The 24,589-nt window shown below is 34.9% G+C and overlaps 1 protein-coding gene across 1 annotated transcript in view; it reads left to right on the top strand.

The window, feature by feature from the left end:
• Positions 1-2,282: 2,282 nt before the first annotated feature.
• LOC131066767 (vacuole membrane protein KMS1) overlaps positions 2,283-24,589 on the top strand; it is a 35,586-nt gene continuing 13,279 nt past the window's right edge. The window contains exons 1-6 of the mRNA XM_058001608.2: positions 2,283-2,940; positions 11,835-12,046; positions 20,937-21,015; positions 22,047-22,355; positions 22,783-22,940; positions 23,254-23,370. Coding sequence (XP_057857591.1) covers positions 2,859-2,940; positions 11,835-12,046; positions 20,937-21,015; positions 22,047-22,355; positions 22,783-22,940; positions 23,254-23,370 — 957 coding nt within the window. The 5' untranslated portion in view covers positions 2,283-2,858. The remainder of the gene's footprint in view (positions 2,941-11,834; positions 12,047-20,936; positions 21,016-22,046; positions 22,356-22,782; positions 22,941-23,253; positions 23,371-24,589) is intronic.

Below are 24,589 nucleotides of genomic sequence, written 5' to 3'. Positions count from 1 at the left end.
AAAATAAATTTTGTGAAGCCATGGGAAAATCTTGCAACTTAAACCAAATTTTGAGATGTATCATGGAAAACCATGTAACATTTTACAATCGATGACTTTTGAAGCTAAAATTTAAGCAAGATGGTCAACTAGAGGAAAATGAAGAAAATATGGGATGCCAATTAAGTTTCATCTTAAAAGGATGAATGAAATGCAAATCTCTACAAGTATTTTATAAGCTTAGGTGGGGGAAAGATATATGTAACACCCAAAAATAAATATTTAGGATACATGTTTTGCACCACAAGAGCGACAAAATAAATAAATAAATACAACATCTAACTTATAATTAAATTTATATAAGGTGTATGGAATTGAATAATCAACTTTATTATAACAACCTTGAAGATAAAAAAAATAAAATCCCACATAATTAATAATGCATATTATTGTCCAAGGAAAAACAAATAGAATGAAGAAGCAACTTTATCCTTGATTTAAGCTCCTTTGGACGGTCGATCTATGCTTCGTGCAAATAGTTTGTTCAAAGGATGTATTAACACAAATCTAATTAGATCTTATTTCTTATTATAGACATTCAAATGATTTTATTTATAACTTCTAAAACATTTGAGTTCAAAATCATCCTTTAAGCCAATTTTGAATTCACAATTTGTTAAAATTTAAATGTATGTTTCTTACAAGACTCCTACTTGATTCAAAATCCAAAACTCTATGACCTCTTTATGTTATCACCAACTAAACTAAAGAATGAGGTATTGATGATCATGTTGTTGAATCAATATTAGATGCAATCAATCAATATCATTCCTCTTCATCTATTTCATTAGAGTATGAAGAGGATGATGATGCTCGAGGCAAGACCAAAGCAAGAAACATGGAGACAAAAGCTAATGAGAAATCTTGAGGTCATATGGTTCTAATATCTCATAATAAATTTGGCAAGGCCCGTTTTTTAGCTTTCTTATAATTTTAGTTGCTAAACTTATGTGTAGTTTTTGTTGTCTTTTTATTTGTATGGGTGGGATTTGGCCTAATTCATAGAGTAACAATATTTTTTTCTAAGAAATAAATTATGAACAAAAATAGTGTATAGTTTTTAAAACCAAACAACTTATGATCCAAAACCATATAACTTTAAAAAGTAAAAGTTTTGAAAAATTTCACGATATAAACATTATCCTTTTGTTGTGGAGAAAAGAATATGCCCTTATAATTTTTCACTCTTGTTTCATGTCTCTTTATATCAACACCTTTAGTAAATGTTTCTAGCACATTCTTGAGCTCTTCTACATACACATTGATGGTCCAAAATCCATTATAGCATGTTATGCCATGGTGCTCTATTCAAAACATCTCTAGTACAATTTTTAGAACATCTTTGCCATGAAACATATTGCACCAACATTTCTCTTCTTAGACAAGATCATAGTTGTGATCTCATCAACCTCTTCAAAATTTTAAAATTTTACATTTCACGACTAACAATACTTAATATGATTGTTAGGCATCAATATGAGTGCCAAAAAGGTTTAAGCTTGATGTCTAGGCCATGTATTGAAATGAATCATCCCTAGGTCATTATACACATCAACACATCACATCACATCACATCACATTGAGAGTATGTTCCGAGATAAAATATTCACACATTTGTATCTAACAAAATTTTAGGTCTAACACACCAACATCTCTATCATACATTAACATCAACATCTATCTCCAAATCCCTTTCACACTTACCATCGACTCATTCTTAGGGTTTGAGAAAGGCACAAGGAAGTCTTATACTTCAATAATTGCATAGTTGGCCCCCATTACGCTCCTTAGAACCACCATCAATTCTATAGTTCAAATATCAATCAATGAACATGTGTTGCAAGTACCACATGTCAAATTTTGTTTAGAATAGTATTGTAACTCTTGATAGGACTGCTACCTCTATTTTATCCCAAATTCTTGTTTCCTTGTATTCCGCTCATCTCAATCTCCTCATCACTAATTTAATTCCAAATTTCATTTTTTAGTTACGTTTCAATGTCTCTCTAATCACAATCCTTATTTTAAAATACACAACACTAATCGTCACTCATTTCAATTCAAAACATCTTATAATAACAATCTCCATTAACTTACATCAATCTTATCATCAAACTTTATACCTAAAATACTTATTTGTGAAAGTGACTTTAAATGTTTATAATAGTTATCGAGAAAGTGACATATACCAGTAATAATTCCTTTCGGTGGTGCTAACCTATTGGGAAAAGAAAGAAGTGCACACAATTGCATATTCCCTTTCCCGTCAGCACACCAATCTTTTTGTTGTTCCCCTTTCTTGGAGAGCCCTCTCCAAGAAAGGAAGCGTATGAAATTGCGCCCTCCTACATTTACTCCCATGATGCCTTTCATGCGGCGATACGAAACCCTATTAAATTCATCTCCATGTTTGTTTGATTCGCTTCAACAAGTTGCTTGTGTGGCCGCAACTATTAAAGCGTAACCCACAAATTGATCATCATACGACTTGTAACCAAGACACATGATCCAGTCGTCATCCTATAAATTTTAATAATAGAATTCATCTCTTTTTGCGGAGAAGGATTTGGTCTTTTTGGGTTGCGGATTTTCTTGCTGCATCAAATAGTTTGCATATTATCCGCTGCATTTCACAGCTCAAAATCCAAAATATTCCGTGCAATTTGTTACAAGAGCAGAGGCGAGGAAAAACGAAGTTAACAAAAGAGGCAAGGGTTTGTTTTGGTGAAGTCTCAGTGCCAGGCTTACGAAAGCTGACATTTGACCCATCTTTCCCCAAATTTGTAGAGTTTTTGGAAGGCATGCTTTAGCGGGGAGTCATGGATTCGTCTAATGCGGTTCCTGCGATCAGTTCCGGCCCTCAAATGCAGGAGGAGATCAGGCAACACTCGGCGATCTCAAGTAAGTTCTTAATAAGCTTAATTGCCTTCTTTTGGGTTTCTGATTTTGCAATCTTCGCTTCTTGGGCTTAGTTGTCACGACCATCTCAGGGATGGATTTAGAATCCGTTACACAGTGGTATGCATATCGTTTGCTAAATTTAGTCGGAACTTTCAGGCGATTTAGCTGTGTAGGGAACTGTTTCGAGCGAATAGGATGCAGTTTTTATTCAGTTTCAACACTTTATTTTGTATCATGTGAATTTTAACCGGGCCCTATGTTTTTACCAACTGAGCTCATCCCATCTGAGTAATTAGTTTCCTTTTCCAAATTTTATACATTGGTTTCCTTAATCGTTGGATTGGGCAAGTCAGATTTTTGAGATCGGGCATGGTTACCAGTGGGATTTGAACTCGTGATTCTGATCACCGGTAGACGGATAATGGTTGACTCTGCCCGACCTGAATTTGTGCCTTCTAAGTTAGATTAGGGTTAATTTCTTTGCATGTGGTGGCAACCGGCTATCAATCTGTAGCCCAAATTGGCAGGGTTGCAAAAATAATCGGTAAAACAGGAAAATAACGGTGATATTCATAAAAAATAAAATTAAAAAAAATGTGTTGCTTAAGAAAAGCGCGAGCTGCTTTTCAAGGGCCATTTCTTTTGTAATTTTTTGAGCCGTTTAGAGCATTTTGAAAAAAAAATCAAAAGAGCAGGTGATTGCAAAACTATAGTTATCCGGAGCTTTCAGAATTTAAGGAGACAGAAGTCTAATACTTCATTTTACTAACAGAAATGAAATAACTATGTTCCACCAAGTTTCTAGGATGAGGACTGAAGGGATGGATGTATGTTTCAGGAGGCCCTTTTTTAGGGGATGGCAGGGGACTCCTAAATAAGAAAATTAGAAAATTAGAAAATTTCAAATATTCATAACTGCCACTATGAGTGGCTGCCTCATCCAATGGAGCCCCAACCAATTCCTCCCATGTCTCCTCCTCATCAACCTGTGTGGCATATTAGGGATCAACATCCTCAGGTGCACTTGGAGTTTGTTAATACTCAGGAGTCTGTCGATACTTAGGAGTCACAAGGCACTATGCATGGCCACCGACTTCTCCAATTGTTGAGAGGTAAGCCTATTCTTCTTGGTCAACTAGGCGAAGTTATATGGAGACCAATTTCTCTCTATATCAGAAAACTAATGATCAGGGAAAGGAGACAAGTGGCAAGTATCAATAACTCTTGTACTCTTTGCCATGCCATGTCAACCATTCAACAGGGTTGGTTTGAGCTAATGTAGCTCTATGATTCTTGCCTCTAATTTGTTGAATTTTGAACCATGGAGATTTACAAAGGCCAGTCACAATGTTCTAAGTAAGGTAGGCTCCTTATTAATACATATGCTCCTTATTAATACATATCTTCTAAGGGCCTTCATGAGCCCTTTTTTGATCTTGTCATTGTCAGATTGAGGTACTCTCCTAGGCCATGCTGCATACCATTTGGGATTTAGAGCGTAGGCTGCCGCCATATGAAGTGGGGCTGTTCACAATGTTCCATCACCATGTCACAATGGGTCTAATATATTCCTCATAAAATCTCAAATTATGTTCTGTACTATGAATGGTTTGTTTCATCTATTCAAGCATCCTCTCTAACAAAATAAAGTAGTTGGCATATCTAGTATCCATAGGCTTGAGGAATTCCATCCTCGAAAAAATTTGAAACAAAGCAAGGGAACATTTGCATGTCTCTAGCTTCTAACACCATTACCTTCACCCAATCTATCTTCTTAATGTCTTTTAATGCATATTTTAATTCATGAACACAACATAAGGTTTAGAAAATGTGCTTGTAAACACCCTCCACCATCAAGACAGCTATCTTACATACATGGGTTGAAAAAGTGACCACTTAGTCCAATCTTTTTTATGTCATCCTTCTGATCTAATGTTAGAAGTTTGCATCCTTCCTCTTCCCCAAACAATCAACAGCTCTAAAAAAAAGCTAGTTGAATGTGTGGCAATGATGTTGATGAGTAGCCAATCTAATATTGGTCCACTCATCCATGATGATAGAGCGGCCATCCCCTATCCAAACTTGTCTCATCTTGTCTATCATCATATTCACTTTGGAATACTCTTTGTCAAGGAGGGAGGTGCGTAGCTTGTGTTTTTTGGGGGACAAACAAAGGGTTGACAAGTGCATCTTTGAAGATTTGTTTTTATATATGAAGAGAGTGCCATATGAACTGGTATGACCATTGGCATAGAAAAACTTGGCAATAAAAGACTCAGTAGTCACTTCTCATGATTGCATATTAAACATGCCTGCAACACTAGTACCCCTTTTTTTACCTCTTTGACTTTCAACATCTATCGATTGTGTAGACAATGACACACTAAGTTGCAAAGACTTATTTAACATTCCTTTATTTCTTGCATCACCATTCATGTGCAACTTAGTTAATTTTGCCTTCTCAGCTAGGGTTATCTTTTTATGCTTTTTACCTCTTGTCTAGTTCTGTCTAAAAGATGAGAGTAAATCCTTGTGTAGCTGCCCCTATAGCCCTTTTTGCACAAATGACACGGCCATACTCTACTCCCCTGTGGATTCTTTTTCTTGTCTTTGCCTATGGCTGTTGCAATTTGCAAATTGTAAAAGAGGTTTTTTGGGACTTATTGGGCCCTTGAATATTTGAAGAGTTCAAAAGGGCATTCAAATTGGTTATTTGAACTAATTATCCCATCAACACTCCCACTCCTAGACGAACATCCAAAAAGGGTACTTCTACCACCATGGGTTCATTATTGAGTTTGAATTTTTTCATCCTCACTGCTGCTCGTTTGTTTATGATGAAAATGCAAATGACAGCTGCAAGTGCAAACATAAAACAAAATCAAACCAAAAAACCCTCCCAAGTGTTTGAAACTTCGACAAAAAACGGAAAAAATGCAATTTTTTTGTTAAAATGAACAATAGATAGTGAACTTACCTCAAATGATGTAGATTTGTTGCTCTGTTGCCCTTTTCTCACTGCTGTTCCCTTCTTTGAGTTCTTTCCTCACAGCTGTGCTCTTTCTTTCTTTTCCTCTTCACAATTTGTAAAATGGCAAAAACAATTCCTCTTTTAGATTTTAGTTTCTCTATTTTAGGTTTTGTTTTTTTCTTAAGGGATGTGGGGGCCTTTGTGGGCCTCCACATCAACCCTTTACTTTTTATTAATTTTATGTTTCTTTTTAGTAAAAAAAAATGAAGACATTTGAGTGCTGGGCCCCAAAGAATGGTTAGCCGTTCCTGGCTGTTTCCTGTTGTCCCCTGCTAATTTTTCAAAGTTTCCAAAATGTTTCCTGAAATTTTGAAATTTTGGAGACAGGATAGGGGAGGGGAGGAGGTTCCTTACCTGTCCTGAATTGTCACCTAAAGGGGATGGGCCCATTTTTGTAGGGGATGCATCCCAAGGCTATGTAGGGAAATTAAAAAACAGTATCCTACCTGTCCAGAATTGTCACCTATAGGGGATGGCTCCATTTTTGTAGGGGATGCATCCCTGGGGTATGTAGGAAATTTAAGAACAGTATGTGGGAATAATACAAACAAGAGGAGCACTGGGAAGTAGAGGAGGCAACAAGAATAGTCAACAAGAGTAGTTAAACCTTTTGCCTCATTTATGGGTTTCACTACAACAGTTTCATGTAGTTTTAACCCTACATACTGAACAATGATTAGTTGAATTTTGCCCCTAACTTTTAAATGCTCGTTCATTGCATCCAAGTCTTAGAAGTGGAATCAGACACAGCTAGTCCTTAGTGTAAGAGATTGCATTGTGTAACAGAAGAAAGATCCCATTGGCAGACACTAATGCTTCTGTGGCCAGTCCCTAGCAAAGACTTTGGTCATTTCTTCTTCTTCTGGTCTTCTCTAGTCTGGCATCGGCATCAGCATACAAATAATTTCTTTAAATTTTGTTTTCCCATCTTGCTCAGCTCAGATTGAAATCTGAAAAATTCAGACAACCCATTTATAACACATGAATTTTTGGCTTTCTTTATTATCTTTCCCTTGAAGTTTGCTTTGTTTTTTCTGCCATCAACTCTGCCTCTATGGCCCTCCCCTTAATTTTTTGTTCTCAGCTGAATTAGGGTCTGCACTAAGGTTTGAGGTAGCGCACATCATTCGTTTCCCAGCCGTCTTTTTCCTGATTTGTTGTTCTGCAATGGTCAAATAGTGGGATAGGCATCCTTCTGTTTAATTCTCAGTCACCTTTTGCAGAGTATCTTTATCTGTCTTCCATTGTGCTTCCACTGCACAGTCTTTTCTCCGTTGTGCATCAAAGTCAAGAGAAATCCATTGAAGCAAGAGGAAAAGAGAACATATTCTGCAGTATATTATCCCTGCCCACTAAATAAGGAAGAATTTTTTTGAAAGTCTTTACTGGTTATTAAACTCTCTTTGCGCATGATTTTAGGACTCAAACATCATTAAGGTTAAGTTCATTCAACTGACAAGTATCTACATTCCGCTGTCATCATGATCTGCTCATATATCAATATTTGATGTCCAAAATCTTGCCCGTCAAAGATAACACCCAGCATGTGAGGATTAATTTATTGCCTTATCAATCACTTACAAATGTGTATACTTACGCCTCTACTGCTCTGTAGTCATTAATTAATAGGAATTATAAATTTTCATGAGGAGGTCATGATATGTGTTGCTATTATTTTTAATATTATTGTTTTTATGATTTATCAATGGCCAATTAAATTTAGCAAAATAATCAGCTAGCTTGTATCCTTTACTTCTAGTATGCAAAAATGAAATGAAATTAGAGTTAATAGTTATAATGTCTTAGGTAACAGAACTGAGCTTTGCAGTATGCCATCCTCTATTGATGGTACATCAACGATCCTGGAATGTGTCAATTTCAAGATATTGCTAATCTTTATTTTAAGCTATTTAAATTTTTGTTAAGGAGTTTTTGCTTCCGCAGTATTGTTCATTGTTTTATCCACAGTAGCAAAATTGTTTTAGGGGTATGATTGGTAAACCAAAAAGATAAAGAATTTTAAAAAAAATTGTTAAATAATCAGGAAATTTTGGATTTTTAAAAAATTCAAAAAATCCAAAACCCTCTGTTTTTTATATTTAAAGGCATTTTAATAGCATAGAAATTTAGAGAGCAAATAAAAATGTTAGTTTGCCACCTTGTAATTTTATTTTCTGTAAAATACATTGAAATATGCTATGTCAACATCCAACACTACATGGGACAAAAACAAAAGATGACAGTGGTATTTTTCCAACAACAATTAAATGAGCAGAATCATTTGAAACTAGCTTTAACTTACTCTCATCAAAAGACATTCTAAAATATCAAGAAGTGTTTTCTAGGTAAACACAGAACTGTGCCCAAGAGTCAGATGCTATCCCCAATGCATCTCCGTAATCCTGGACAAAATACAGAGATGTCCAACCAATCCCAGGAGAGATAGTGGAAGTCTAGGATTTCCTTGAGATGGCCTGAAGAGCTTAGGGACCTTCTTTGGCTCGTTATGTCTTATGAATCTTATGGACCCAACAATGTGGAAAGTTCAGCTATTAATCTTCCCTCAGCAGTTAAAAATTTCACTGTACTCGATGCTCATAATCAGAACTTTTAGGAATACTGAAATGCATAGTTCCATGAAGTTTTGAAATGGGGGTACAGGTTTTGGGGATGGGGGGATCAAGGGAATAAGTTCGAGACAGCGGCTGGTGGGGCAAATATATTTGTGTAAAATTAGAGTAGGAGTCTAAGGGCAACACCCTTAGCATGGTCGAGGGGCACCACACCTTGCAGGGTCTAAGGTGGGTTTGAGGGGCGGAGCCCTACATATTTCAAATTTTTATTGGTATGTTTTTAACTTTTGTCCAACATCAAGTCCTTACTTTTGCTGAGCAAATCTTCATTCTTCGGTAAAGCTGGAGAATCTGACTGGTCTTGATGATGAGTGCTACGCAGTTGAAGACTGGAATATTGTCATTTTTGAATCCTTTAATCTATTTTCTTCTCTGTTTTCTTAGTTCTTGTAGATTGATTTTTTCTATTTTAGAAACTCCTTACAGAAGTCAGCAGAAACTAACAAACATTTATGAATACTGGATAAAAATGAACATCCACCACCACCCTACTGTCTTTGCTTCATCCACTTGCTCGTAAGTAGGGCGTTTAGTGACGTATGAATTAAGAAGTATTTGAACATCCACTTCCTAAAGTTAACATAAGAGTGTGCATCTAAGAAAACAGAAACAGTAATAGCTCTTTTAATAGTCTATTTTGCCTTAAATACCATGTAAGCAATGTTGGAAGTGAGATGCAAACCAAAGTTCAAAAACTTAGACTCGGCAGCCCAAAGTAGGACTTGGACTTGAGACTTGGCACAGACTCGGCAAAAAACTTAGCTAGGACTCGACAAAAAAGAAAACAGTAGTTTTACCATAAAAATAAAGAAATTAATTCATTTAGAGAATATGAAAGCCTTATTTGACTATTGGTTGGTCATAATTCAAAGTTTCAAACATTACACATGTCATTTTAAACTCTCAATATTTGAAATTTCATAATTCATGCTCTATACTTTCAAACTTTCAAATGTATAACAGCATCATAAATTTATTGGTCATAATTCAAAGTTTCAAAAATTACACATGTCATTTTAAACGCTCAATATTTGAAATTTCATAATTCATACTCAATACTTTCAAGCTTTCAAATGTATAACAGCATCATCAATTTATAAATGTTTGCATATAATGATATGTCAAAATGAGAAAAACAACAAAATACAATCTACATCTCCTCTTCTAATGCAACTCAATGTGTCGGTGTCGAACTAAAGGTGCTACAGTATAAAAATGATGATGAATTGTTTCTTCAACATTATCTTTTTGGATCTCAAATGCTTCTCTTCTCCTCTCTTTTTCTATTTTGGTGTTCAGCCCTGTTTTGGTCAAGATTGGGCAAAAAAAAGTGAAGGAAAAGTCACTTTTTATGTTTTTTTTAAACCTCCCTAGCAGCACCCAAGTGGACCTGAGAGTCCATGCCCAAAGCTTGGCAGTCTGAGTCTGGGACTCGGAGAATCCTTGGGGGAGATTCAAACGAGTACTCCTGAAAACTCTTTTGGACTTGCCTCGGGAGTCAATGGCAAGTGGACTTGACTAGAGATAGGACTCAAGAGTCTGGAGGGTCATCAAACTAAGATGCAAACCATTAATACCTGGGTTTGTTTGGGATAGGTGTGATCATGGGTCTCTTGGCATCTTTTACATAGATCTATCTATGAAAGGTATGCTAGTGTAGTTATGGTTGTCAGTTTTGGATTGTTAGCTGTTTTTTGATACTAGAAAGGTCAGGGCCCCAATAAATCCCTCTCTATTTGTATAAAAAAAGACACAATTTTAATATTTAAATATCCTATACATTCTAATTAAATATATACAATTAATGAAAGCTAATTCAAATTGAACACTACGTAAAAGATATAATTTAAACATTGAAATACCCTATAAATATACATAAATACTATATTTAATTACTTATTATTACTTTGACTTGTAAATGGCCATCTAATTTATATCAAAGGGTTTTGGTGAACAGTCATGGCATTTCAATCCAAGTCTTGCTGTCATTTTAGTTATGCCTCTCAGAGTAATTAATATTTTTTAGAGTTGTTCTATACCTTTAGATGTATTAATGATTGAATATTTTTGTATTCACTCTCTTATATAATCTAAGTCACCGCATTCGCCGAATTTCAATAAAATGTAAAAAATTCGTTCTAATTTGGCTGAAAATTCATACGGAACAAAGCTAGGGCTATCATTAGATCAGATGTATGAGGGGGGTGGGCTGTTATCCACAGATGATCTCGGGGTAGCCCTCCTTGCCACCTCCACAGTGGGCAGAGGATCCTCCATCAATTGGTGCACCTCCCTGCGCATGTAATTTCTGAGTGGAGTGATGAACTCAATCTCTCCCTTTTTTCCTCACAGCAGTTTTCTGAAGCTATGGGCACCATTTGTGAGAGAATGGGTGTTGTGAACAATGCCATGATTACAGGGTATGTGTAAAGCATGGTAAGATGCCATAAATTTGATGAATACCACTGCAAAAAAATGCCTTCGAAGCAGAGTTTTCTGGAAACGAGATGTATACTTGAATAGATATTAAATAATAAATATATTCTAAGCATCACCATGGATGCGAAACTCCATTGCAAGCTTAAAATATATTTATTATTTAATATATAATATTTAACATATTTATTTTTTATATATTAATAAATTAATATATTAAAATTTTAAGCACATTTTTGTTATAATGTTTCTTTAAATTTATTATAATATATTAAAAGATTCATAATATATATATATATTTTTTAATAATTTTAATTTAATACGTGAAAAATATTAATATTAATTTTTAAATTTAATATAATATTATTTGAATAAATAATAAATTTGATTATTTTATTTCAAATATATTTAAAATGTTAAATTATTTTGACAATTTAATGAATTTGTTATTTATATATTTAAAAAATTCAAATTTATATATGCGAATTTAATGTTGAATTTTTAATTCTTGCTGAACTTCATCCGAATTTTATTGTTGCCGAATTCGAACTAAAATTTGAACCTGTTGACTTAGTTTATAATTACCAAATCTGTTTCCATTCAATTTTGTGTCATCATCAACATTTATTATGTTTTAGAATTAATGAATCTATTCCTTATTTTTGAGTGGCATTTTTGTAGGTCTCCATTAATCAGAATATAGTTTTTTTTTAAAAATACAGTAGTTTTTTGTAGGCTAGGTAAATAAAATGAAGATAAATTCTGACTTTGTTGTTGCAACATGCATTTTTCAGAATCGAAGAGGGAGCCACAAATTCAGTTGGAAGACCTGGTGCTGACAAAACATCCTTTTGAGACATTGAAATTCTTCACTTTGGCTGTTTGGCAACAGCTTAAGCAGTTTTTTATATATGCTATGACACAAGGATGGTTGTTTCTCTTGATTTCTCTTTTGAGTACAGCTTTGGGAGTTACATTTTTGACAGTAAAAGGACCACATGAGAAGGTATTTTGTTAAAATTTATGTGTATGAAAAATCAAATACATTAGTGTACTATTATAAGCAATTACTTGCATTATTTGCTGTTACATGAATATCTACACTTTTTGATTTGTTTATCATTTTCAGGGATGTGTTATATTGATTTCAAGGCACGTAATTCTTCAGAAAACCAAGTATCCTGTAGCAGTAGTCTACTTGCCCTAAAGAGATCTTTAAACCAAAAGGCTTAATGACTTTGTCTTCATGACATTTTGCAAACCATTCTGAGAGTTGATGACTAGAGTAGGTTTACAAGAGTGTTTCAATTGCTTACACTCAAGAGGTTGAGGATTGTTAAGGATTCTTAGGCTTATTTTTCTCAGAGCTCATAGCAAGGGAGTAGAGTTCTTTTCTACCATGTTCAAGTGTAGAGAAGACTAGAATGAGAGGCATGTAGAGAACAAAACAGCACACCTAACTGCAGACTTTTTAAGATCAAAATAGCTAAGCATGTGGCAAGAAAGACAAACCTGTAACTGAGTGTTAAGCAGTGAAGGGTGGTAGAAAGAGAGTGAAGCAGAGATCCACTTTTTACAGGTCCAAATCAGGAGGCTTTGAAGGTCTTCCATAGGAGAACTGGGAGGTTTACTGAGCTGCTATTGTAAGTTTTTGAGAGCAGAGAAAATTGATGTTCAAATGATTTGAAAGAGAACAAAATGAGAGACAAAGCGATGAAATCAAATATATCACCATTAACAATGATTAATCCCGCTAGGACATTTGGAAAGGATCCATGGATGTCTGTGGCCATTAGACTTATGTCGATTCTGAGATCCAAACACCCAAAAATCTAATATACTCTTGAAATCATTGTTTCTCAAATGTAGGTTTTACTGCTTATGGCGTAATTTGATGCAACACAAAAGAAAATATATAATCATAATGATAGTATTTAGGCACTGAGGTAATTAGGAACCAATTAAGTGTTAATTAGGGTTAATAGCTGCATGTTCTGTGCTGGTGCATTGCTGCAGACAAAGTAAATTGTTTTATTAATAAATTAATACTGAGCACAGAGAATATGGTGTTAATTTTTTTTTGTAACAAATGCAAATTTTAGTCGTAGTCAAATCTCACATAAATCAAAGAAGCGTTTTGCTAAAAATCTTATGGACATCTAATGGCGCTGTGTATTGCTCTGGTCTGTGTTGCCTTAGTAAAAGGAAAAAATAAGAAACGACCTGAAAATTACTTGTTTAGAACAAAACACAACAAGTATGAGCTGGTGCCAGTGCTTAATTTCCTAGCAACACTTGTGTACAATAAAATGCTGAATCTGACTGGAGCACAACCAATGACTCACACTTTCATATTCTTTTGTTTTTAAATTATTTGTCAGAGATTTTGTATATTAATTGTTGCTGAGTTGCACTTAGACTAGGAAATTCACTTTATTGGTATGTCTATATCAAAAGCAAAAAATAAATAGCAATATGTGTTGCAGCCATGGCTGCCTATACCAAGGATCTATGTTTTCAGAGATAAAGATATTTTTTTGACATAGAGGTCTCTTTCAAGGGTTTTGAACCCTACTGTAGCCATATCTCTACATATTTTTTGGAAACCTCAAAACTGTTATCTTTTAATCATCATCCAATGGTAAATCATTTTATAGAAAGCCTTCATTGGAAAATCTCTGATTTTGTTCAAAACCCCTCACAGTTGGTGCATACTGGAGAAAAATTATGTGCAGACCAGAATATATAGAAAGGATTTGAAATAAAAATAGGTTGTTTATGGTTTCATATCTGAAAATTGTGTTTAGAAATTTTGTAGGGTCATCATTTAAGTAAATAAGTATGGGAATATAAACAAATTGCATCACCTAGATGCAATGAGTGCTAAGTGGACCATTCATTCTCAAGAGAGATGGGTTCTCTCTTGAGAATGAATGGACATGGGTCAATGAGTTTGACTCAAATACTACACAGTTCAACCCTGATAGCAATATCATAAAATGCATTGTCTTAATCTCCTGGAATGTTGCTGAAGCAGCCATTGATAAATTGCAAGCTTGGAGTATGCCTATGATGAACATTGTAAATGGTGCTATGTTTTTTAATTTTTACAATGATGGAAAAAATTGAAGAGGTTAAAATATAATGTAACGGTAACCAATCTAAAATAAAGAGAATAACTTATAAAGCTTGAAGGGATTTTAAAACTTCACGTATTAAGCAGTGTATTTAAAAAAAGACATTATTTCCTATTTAAATTGCCCTATCTTGCTACAGCAAATGGAGTTCTTAAATTCAAGTATTCCAACATTCATTAAGTGATTAAGTGTCTCACACAAATTTTGATTAGTCACATGCTGTATTTGTGCTTTGTTTTCATTTCAAAGTAAATTTGGTGAACGTCTAACCAGGAATGACCTGAAAAATGAAGAAAAACTCACTCTTTACATAGAGAAAATCTGAGAGAGGTTTTTATGCAATTTAGGATACTGATGAAAAACCTCTTTCCGTTTCAGCTCAACCATTATCAACATTTGGGAAAAACCAAAAAGCTTATTTGAAGTCATTATCTGGCTAATTAAAAAATTGATTTATGATTATTTTAATGCTTAAAATTTAATTCGAATATCATCCTAGAGACTCAAAATTGTTTCTATATCGCTACATGATATTTTGGAATGTTTGAAACTATAGGATAACCACATTGGGTGTGATTTGGTTTGTGTAGATATGTAGACGTCCCATTTGGCACCGTGGTCCATTGGAGTCAGCTTTTTGTCTTCTATATTTATTAATTTTGTTCCATATGCTCATGTAATCACCTGTACTCTGAGACCATTAATTGCATGTCAGAAACACACAAGTGATATTTTTTTTCCTTGAAATTAAAGTAGCACAATAAATATTTAACTTATAGAAGTACATTCACTTTTATTCTTCGTGCTTTTAATTTTATAATTTTTGAACTCATTAGTGTAAAAGGAATAGGTTTTTTGACAGGCATGTGCGTTTAAAATAATTATTTATATTTTTTAGGGGTGTGCCCATTTCTTGACACCCACCATACCACTAGCCATCTTTTAAATCTTTGGGGTTTACTTAGCTTTCTTCATGCCTCAAACCTGGTGGAACACAGGCCTCTACCCAACATATCTACTAGAGGCAAATGTACAACGGACACCTAACCTACAGTGTGTAAAAGAAGCTTTTTGATATAATTATATTAATGTTGTGACCTTTTTCACACATCGCCCCATTGCAAATGGAGACCCTCCCTTTTTCTTGCTTTCTAGGGTTTTTGTTAGGGCCTTGTGACCTTCCTGCATCGGTATTGCCAAGTTTGTCAGTTTTGAATGGTCTAGGTTTTGAAAGTCATGAGTTAGTTTGAGCAAGCCATGGTTAGAACAAAGTCTAGACACCGTCAGAGTGCTTAGAAAGTCCGAAGGACAAAGATTGCAATTGATTTGGGTCAATTTGGACAACATTCTATTTTTGGAAAGTTTTGCTTATTTTGCTTTTTCCTATTTTTTAGGAAGTTTCGTTTTTGGCACTTCAAGCACGATCCCGAAATGGCTATTTTTGGAAATTTTTTCCTATTTTTTAGGGATGCTTGCTTTTTCTATTTTTGGAAGGGGATCTAGGGTTTGGACCGTTGGCAATGAGATGCACTGAAAACAATCGTCAAATTCCTCCAAAATTCAAGTTTTGATAAAAAAAGCCAATTTCCTAGATTTTAGGGGTTCAGACGAATTCAATGGATGAAAGATGCATGAATTTCAAATTTCAAGCAAATCTGGAAAAAAATGCACAAGTTATGGAGATTTCAAGTTGATCATGTGGTTCCTGAAGTTCATGAAGTCCGCCCTTGGTCAAGGTTGTGGAATCCATGAAGTCCGCCCTTGATCAATATGAAGATGGTGCCTAAGCCAAGTAAAGTCCGCCCTTGATCAATATGAAGATGGTACCCACGTCAAGCAAAGTCTGCCTTGAAGAGATATACACAGTGCACAGGTTTGATGAAGTCCACCCCATGATGAAGAACGAAACTCACAAAGTCCGCCATGTATAAGGAGAAAAGGGAGAGAGAAGCAATTCAAGTCTACCTTGAAGTGTGTGGAGACAGCAAGTCAGAGGTGCATGAAGTTAAGAAAGTCCGCCCAATGGTTAAGGAGGCAACAAGCAAAGAGGTGCAAAGGATTGACTAAGTCCACCCTACATTGATAAATCTGATTAGCAAAGAGAGGTGCATGAAATTCTCCAAGTCCGCCCTCCTACAAATCCAAGTGCATGAGCTAAAGGAAGTCTGCCTAGGACTAGTCAACACAATGGGAAGCATGCTAATGAAGTCCGACTTGAAGTAAGGAATGATAATAGGCAAAGGTTCTTAAGTTTCTTCAAGTCCGCCCTTCCCCTATAAGCTGAAGTGCAACAAGTTGATAAAGTCCTCTTGAAACATGGAGAATGGTGCACAACCCAAGGCAAGTCCGCCTAGCAAACAAGCAATGTGGCATGAAGTTAATAAAGTCCGCCCTATATCAGCATACACTTGGTGCCCGAGAACAGCAAAGTCTGCCCTTTGGTTGAAGTGATATGCATGAATTGGATGAACCCTGCCTATGGAGATAGAGCACAATTCGCACCAAGTCGGCCCTATGAAAAAAAAGAGTTAAGAAATCAAGGAAGTCCGCCCTAGAGAGAGGGTATAAAGTTAGGCAATCAGTCAAGTCCGCCTTGGAGGTGGTAAATGGTGCACAAAGTTAGTAAAGTCCGCCCAACCTGCAAGTCTATGGTTCCTGATTTCAATAAAGTCTGCCTTGGAGCTGTTAGGGAAGGATTTGAAGTCCGCCCTACCTCAAGTGCAAATAGAAACAAACTTCAAGAAAGAAAGTTTCAAAATTCGAGCTAATGGAAAGAAGAAAGTTTTAGAAAGTTTCAAAATTTGGAAGAAAAAAGAAAGATGGAGTTCGATTCATGAACTCAAACTGAAAATAGAAACTTTCTCAAGGAACTAAACTCAGACTAGAAACAAAATCAGAACTTTCTCAAGTGACTGAGTTCAACTGAAATGAAATTAGAAACTTTCTTAAGAGACTAAAACAAGACATGTCTAGGTTCGATGAATGGAAGAAAAATAGAAACAAAACCATTTCAAGATTTGAATGACCAGCTGTGTTTCTAATTGCAAAAATTCGAATTACTTGAAGGTTTATACAAGTGGTCATTCATTCATTTCATTCATGATGAAAGTTCGAACTTGAGGAGAATTTTAAGAGTTTTTCTTGGCAGTTCTTAAGAGTTTTCAACAAGTTTTGAGAGTTTTCAAAAGATTGCAGGAGACTTCAGGAACAATTTGAAAATTATCAAGAAGCCAAGGCATGATTGTGGGGTTTTCAATCCACTTTTTAAGATTTTTTGGAAATTTTGGTCTGATTTTCACATATTTTCCAGAATTTGAATCTGATTCCAACTTTAATTCGCAGATTTTGAGGACTGAGTTTTCCATTTTCGAGTTTCTTGAGGACCAATTTCAATTCCAAATTCTCAAATCGGATCAAGTTCCCCGAGTATTTCCAAATTCTAAGTGCTTACAACCTGTCAAAAACTAAGTGTTGAGGAAGTGGAAAATCAGAGCACACTCTACCATCAAACCTTCAAAGTTTACGCTCAAAATGAGGATTCTAACTTAATTTTATTTTGGTTTTGCAGATCACAAATGGCAGGTGAAGGCGGGATCATCGTAGAAAACACAAATGGAGTTTCAGGCCAAATTCAGAATTGAAGACAAGTCCACGAGCAAGGTTCATCCAAACATAAAAATAGCCAAAATTCTAAATTTGTCCATTATGGCGAAGGCATAGAGGAATTCTTCTCCAAATTCGAGGCACTTGAAAAAATGTCAAGGCATCAAGAAAGAAAAGTCCTCAGACTTGATGAAAGGAATTTCAGACTTCTCAAGGAATTTCATCCATAATCCTGAACCTATTGGAGCAATCAGGACAACTTCTTGAACGATTTCATCTCTAGAAGAAATTAAAGACAAGCTCCCAATCAGAATCAAATGGTGACAAGAAGAAACAAATTTCCATACTTAGAAAATTTCTTGACACTAATTGGAGAATTCAGAGAGAATATCCAACACGTTGAGGTGGCGCCTCGTCATCTTCCAACGAGTCACATTGTTCCAAGTTAGCATGTCCAGGTTCAATGAACCTCACTTATTCACGGAAGCTTCTAGAGGGCACACTTCACAATGCAACAACCTTCTATTTTCATTATTGATTCATATTTAGCAAGAAGGACAAGTGTCCCCAAATGTAATTTTCTCATTGGTCAAGGGGTAGTTAGTTGTAACAAACCCTAATTAGGGTTTTGATCTCTCAGTCTGGGCCCTTCATTGCTGTTCGATCTTGGCCATTCAAAATTTTTGGACTCCTATATAAGGTTGCCTCCTTTCATTTGGAGAGTGTGAGGTTTTTTGAAACATTGTCGCGAGAAGGTCATTTTCAGATAATATATTACTTGTGTGCTTGCTCTTAAGGCTTTGTAATCTCTATTATGTGAATGATTGGCGAGGTTTTCAATTTCTTCAACACAATCGTTTAGAATTTATTTTATGTTGTTAGATGAATGAAAGATCTGATAAGTATTGGTTTATGGTGTATCTCCGCTCATACTTTTGGTGAATGGATGATTTTCATTCACTATGCAAAGTTAGTCCGAGCTTTCCTTTGTGCATGTTTAACTTCCAAATCATAAGCACGTCCTTTGAAGATTGCACCCACTTTGTGTAGTTGTCGTGGATGAGGTGAAACAAAGTGTGGTTTATTGAGGTCATTGAACCAATATCGTCTCTTGAATTCCTAGGAATAGATTAGAACTTCTAAACCCTTGTCTCGTTTTCAGTTTTTCCATGATCCCGAATGATAGAGCTTCATTGTGAATTGAACAATCCAAGTGTAAGTCCTTTTGTGTACTACAATCAAATCACAGCACCCATTGAGCTTATCCACACGTCAAGACTTGACTAAAGAAACCTTGGAATCACCATATGATCTTCTAGCAATCTTAGCATAAGCGGCGATTTTTCAAGAGAGGATAAATTATGTTTGGGTACTTTATTCTAATGTTTGGTAGATGATAAATCATAAAACAGACACCAACAATTAGGAGGGCTTTGCTTGGCTTGCTTGAAACTTGTCTGAGTTTGGCTTCTCTGAATTCAATGGGTAAGCCATTATAGAAGCAAGTCTCAACAACCTGATGTCACAATCTAAAGAGGTAAAATGTTAAAGCATGCAATGGGAGTTTGCACATCTAAGAATTTGTCACATCTGTTGTTGTATGTGGCTATGTGTTAACAATGTACTCAGTTAATTGGTAATCCATATATCTTGAGTGTGTTAGCCTTGACATTGGAAGCTCAATACATCTTTAAAATGTTAGCCTTGACATTGGGAACTCTCAAAACTGGTAACATAAATTTCCTTTGCATTAACAATCTCTCATTGCTTATTTGTGTTGTGAATAATCTAATATAAATAGCAGTTGTGAGGAAAAGTTGGATTACAAGGCAGTTCACATGCCAAAATGCTATTTATTCTGGAAGCAATTGCTTTGAGTTCAAGTTCCTGGATGGTTATGTTAGCACATCCTCTTTCTCTGGTACTGAAATTGTTGACGTTTTTGGTGCCATGCCTTTTAGTCCCTCTCTAGCTTGTCTGTGCACAACAGGATTCTGATTGCTAGTATATGCACAAAAGTAAAAAGTCTAGAAATTTTATATTTAGATGTTTTAACTTAGGCTTACACAAGATTCAAACTAATTAAATTACAATACATATTAAGTAAAGTTAAGACCTTATCTTCCTTTGTGTTCAAAGAAGGGTAAGATCTTATCTGTATTTTTGAGTTTTCACTTTCGTATGTACGGTATCTATAATAGATATGCAATACATTTTTTACTATAAAGATGATCATAATCCAGAATAAGAATCTCAGAAAAAAAAGCATTATACGTAAATTGAAGTTCTCAAATGAGTTTAAATTAATGAAAATTCTGCAAGGCATATATTCTAAACCAGTGGGCATCAAGTGTTTAAGGAAGTCATGGTTGGACATTAAATATATAACAATGGATACCAAAGCATTATGTAGTCCACAGGGAAAGGTAATAGTGCAGTTTTGCAATTAGGCAGGAAAGGTATTGCAGCATGTATTGCCAAATTGTTGTTAACAAAAACACTAGCATTATTGGTAAAAATAATATTTGGACGAAACCATATTGTCTTGGAGAATTTTCCAGTTGTAGCAAAGAGCTCATCAGGATGTTGATCCTTGTAGCCATCATAGAAATATTTTGATATTTAGGAGATAAAGGTGGATGTTTTTTTTAAATTGTTATGTACCAAAATCGTGTCTGTATTTTAGTGACAATTTCCAAATAACTTGAAGTCACAATATTAACATGCTTTTGCCCAAAATTTATTTTAAATGCATGCAACTAAAACTTTAAAGTACTAGTTATGAGTGAAATGCTTGAATTATAGCTAAGATTTGTTTTTAGGAGGAGCGGTAATATTTATGCGGGAAAATATCTTAAGAGAAAGGCAAACTGTGATTTTTCAAGTATCTTTCAATTGCTAATAAATATTATCATTTATCAAATTTCAAAATAAAAATGAGCAATAAGCTTGTACCCTCTAATGGTTGTTTTCACTTTGATGCCCACAGGGTATGACTACTGCAGAATTTTACATGATGTTGAATATATGTCTTAAATGAATGATGAGTGCATCTGAAAATGTTTCTCATTATGGAGATGCATCTTTATAAAGATTACCATGTGCTATGTTGAATGTCGATGGTTCTGAATTCTTTTACCATGCATCTGTTTACAGCATGTGGATGAGCTTCTTCGGTATATCAGATTTGGGCTATGGTGGATTGGTCTTGGTGTAGCTTCGTCAATTGGACTAGGTGTGTATTCAATTTCTTGGTGTTCTATGTAAGCTGAAATATAAGATGTACAGAATTCACTTTTATGATCTGCATTATATATGTGAAGGAAGTCCTAAAGACTGAAACATGTACTGCAATACATTTTGTCATGATACAATTGGTGTTTTCTGTTGAATACGGAATAGAAGTTCTACTGACTGAATGTTTAATGCGATGAATTTCATAAAGATAAATGATAAAACAATGAGTATGGTTTAGGAATTTGAAGAGTTATATCTCTGTTAGTAGATGTAACATTTTTTTTTTACTTGCGACAATATGTGGTTTAGGAATTGCTTAGACTTGCTAAGAGGGACCAATTGAATGACAAAGTATTGTTCTCTTGCAATTCAATGCATTTATATAGCTGTGGTATTGACATTTGATCGAACTGTTGCACAAGCTGAGTTAATTGTGCTGGATTTAAAATTAAACTTTTCCACGACATCAATTTTTAATCAGGTGCACATAGTCCAATGGTGCCTTGGAAAAAGTATTATTTGTCAGTTCTTACATGCTTCTTTATTTATTCATCCATTTAGATGTATTTACGTATATAGATAAGGATTATAGTGTGCAAAATTATAACTGTTAAAGTAAAAAGGGCATACAAGTAGTTATTGAGATTCCATGTTACTTATCAATATCATTATCACTATATTACGTATCACTATCAAAGAGATTGCGGTGTGCTCGTCTTTAATGATCTAGATTGAGTCTTTAGCTGAAAAATGACGAGCCAGTATACGAATAAAGATGGGGAAATGTATTTATCAATATGGAAATGCTTCACTTATGATGTTCACCATTGTGTCTTTTGTATTGCTGTTTTGGTTTCTGGATATAAAGAACAGGTTCTAGCATCTATATCTTATATGGTACATTGCTTTGTTTTTGTAAATGTGATCTACTTTGATTCTAACTAGTAATGGAAGATTTACTACTTTTCCAGCTACTGAGGTGTGCTCTTTGAAATTATTTACTTATATTGCTTAGTTTTGTTCATGCAGGTTCTGGCTTGCACACATTTGTGTTGTATTTGGGTCCTCATATTGCTTTTTACACCATAAAAGCTACTCAATGTGGACGAATCGATTTGAAGATAGCTCCATATGATACCATCCAGCTGAGTAGAGCTCCATCATGGATTGATAAGCCCTGTGAAGAGTTTGGCTCCCCATTGTTTCCTCGTCTGCCTAATTCCGAGCGCTTTAGGACTCCACTTTTTAGCATTTTACCTCAGGTCCAACTTGAAGCTGTTCTTTGGGGATTGGGGACGGCTCTTGGGGAACTTCCTCCTTATTTTCTCTCACGGGCAGGTATACAGATGTTGTTGCTATTAATTTGTGCACACACCATTTTAAGAGTTATTTTTTTCTAAGCGTAAGGTGCATATGGTATTCTCTTTTAAGGTTGGCTTCTTAGATTTAGCTTCAGTATTATATTATCGATTTTATATTTGCTGGTTATAGTTTGTGTGCATATTTGAATATCTATTTATTATGTAAAACAGGATTTGAAGAAAACAGTCGTGATGATGAAATGATTTCCTTTGATTATAGTGAGACATTTTGTTGAATCATTGTCAAACTATCTTGATGATGAAATGATTTGAATTTTCTTTAATTATAGCAAGACATTTTGTTCTATTTCTTAACAAATACTTCAATGCTTAGCTCTTGATTTATACCCTATGCTTTAAAATCCTTTTAGAGGTATTAATTTTATGCTTGAAACTGCTTGCAGCACGCTTGTCTGGTAAGAACTTGGAAGTACTGGAGGAGTTGAATGCTACTGTTGATGAGGGAAGTGGAACTTTGTCAGTCTGGTTGAATCGTTTGAAGCGCTGGGCTTTCTCAAAGTCACAGCATCTGAATTTTTTTACTATCCTTGTGCTTGCATCTGTGAGTATTTGATTTTTTTTGAAGAATGCTTTTGAACCCTTAGCATTACAAGGATCATATGCCTTGTGTAGCAGCACATCTTCATGGTATTGGAATTAAAATAGGATGTTCATATTATCTTTTGACTATCCATAATGAAAAGATAAAGTGTAATTGACTGAAAAGGAGTCCTGTGACTGGATGATAACTATCTGTGATTGGGTGTAAATAATCATATTCTTCTGCTGTCTCTGTTTAGCATGCATGGCATACAGAGTAGTTTTTATTTGCTTTTTTTGTAATGTTAATTTGATGTCGTACATTCACATTGCAGGTACCAAATCCCTTGTTTGATCTTGCAGGCATGTTGTGTGGACAATTTTCAATCTCTTTCTGGGAATTTTTTACTGCAACCTTAATTGGAAAGGCTGTGTTCAAAACACACATACAAGTACAATTCTGACTCCTTTATTTCAAAAAAATAAATTATATGTCCATTTGCATGGACATGGTTTAATATTGTCTTTACCTTAGGCCATGAATTTTAATTGATCTCTAGTGTTTTAGTGTGAATGCACGGGTGAAATAAAATGTCATTGTTTGCTTTCCAAGGACTGTGTCTTTGTTTGAATTTCTCATTTAAATAATTTGACATAAAATCCCATTGGTGAAGGTTGTAATCAAAACACACACAATGAGGGCTATTAATACGTTCTCCAATTCCTTAAATGTTATAATTCCATTTTCATGCATATGGTGTCCTATTTTCTTGATCTGGAGATTCTGAGTTTACTGCACTGATTTCAGGAGTGAAATGGAAGACATGACACTTCATTTATGTAATTAAGTTATCTATGGAGATGAGTTTCCATAGATAATTTAATTAATATTTAGAAATAATACTTCATTATGTAATTAAGTTGTCTATGGAGATGAGTTTCCGACACTAAATATGGGATTTCCTTATCAGATACCAACTCCTGCAATCTGTGGTTACACACTGTATTCTAAAAGGAGAGTTGGCATAAACAACAAAATATATACCAGAAGCCAGATAAAAAGACTCTAGGTAGTTCATTTGGCCTTTTGGGTCATTTATGGCATTCTGTGCACAAGATCCCAGAGCTGAGGTACTACAGTTTTAAATTTTTAATGTGTGGACTGGCTGCTTGCTTTGAGAATTGATATTGTTGAACCTAACAGATAACATACTGATAGACGTTATTCTTTTCTTTTAAGCTGACGAATCAACCTGCTGATAATACAAGTTATTGATTAATAATTTAATATCATCACTATGGCAGGAGACTTTGTTGGCAAGTTACTGGTGGTAGCTTACTGCCAAAAAGGAAATTTGTGATGTTACCCTGCTTGTTTACATTGTTCTATTTTGGATCTAGCCTTTGGTTGCTTCACTTCATGTCATCAATCATATTGATCTTAGCTGCTCTTTCTGAATCTTGTTTGGTTCGGTGTAGAACTATCATCTTCTTACAATTGCTCTTGGCTTCGTTATCAGTGATAAGTTAACATCTTGCTGTTGCCAATATATGGGATTGCAGGCTTTCATAAACTTGTGTATTTTCCTGGATGGCAGCACCAGAAATTTCCTCTCTGTCATTGATGGTCATGTTAACCTATAGATACTGGGATATTGTTCTGAGATGCCA

This window comes from Cryptomeria japonica, chromosome 4 (genome assembly GCF_030272615.1).
Source record: "Cryptomeria japonica chromosome 4, Sugi_1.0, whole genome shotgun sequence".
NCBI lineage: Eukaryota > Viridiplantae > Streptophyta > Pinopsida > Cupressales > Cupressaceae > Cryptomeria > Cryptomeria japonica.
Note: the sequence above shows the minus strand (reverse complement) of the source record. Positions and strands in the feature narration are given on the sequence as shown.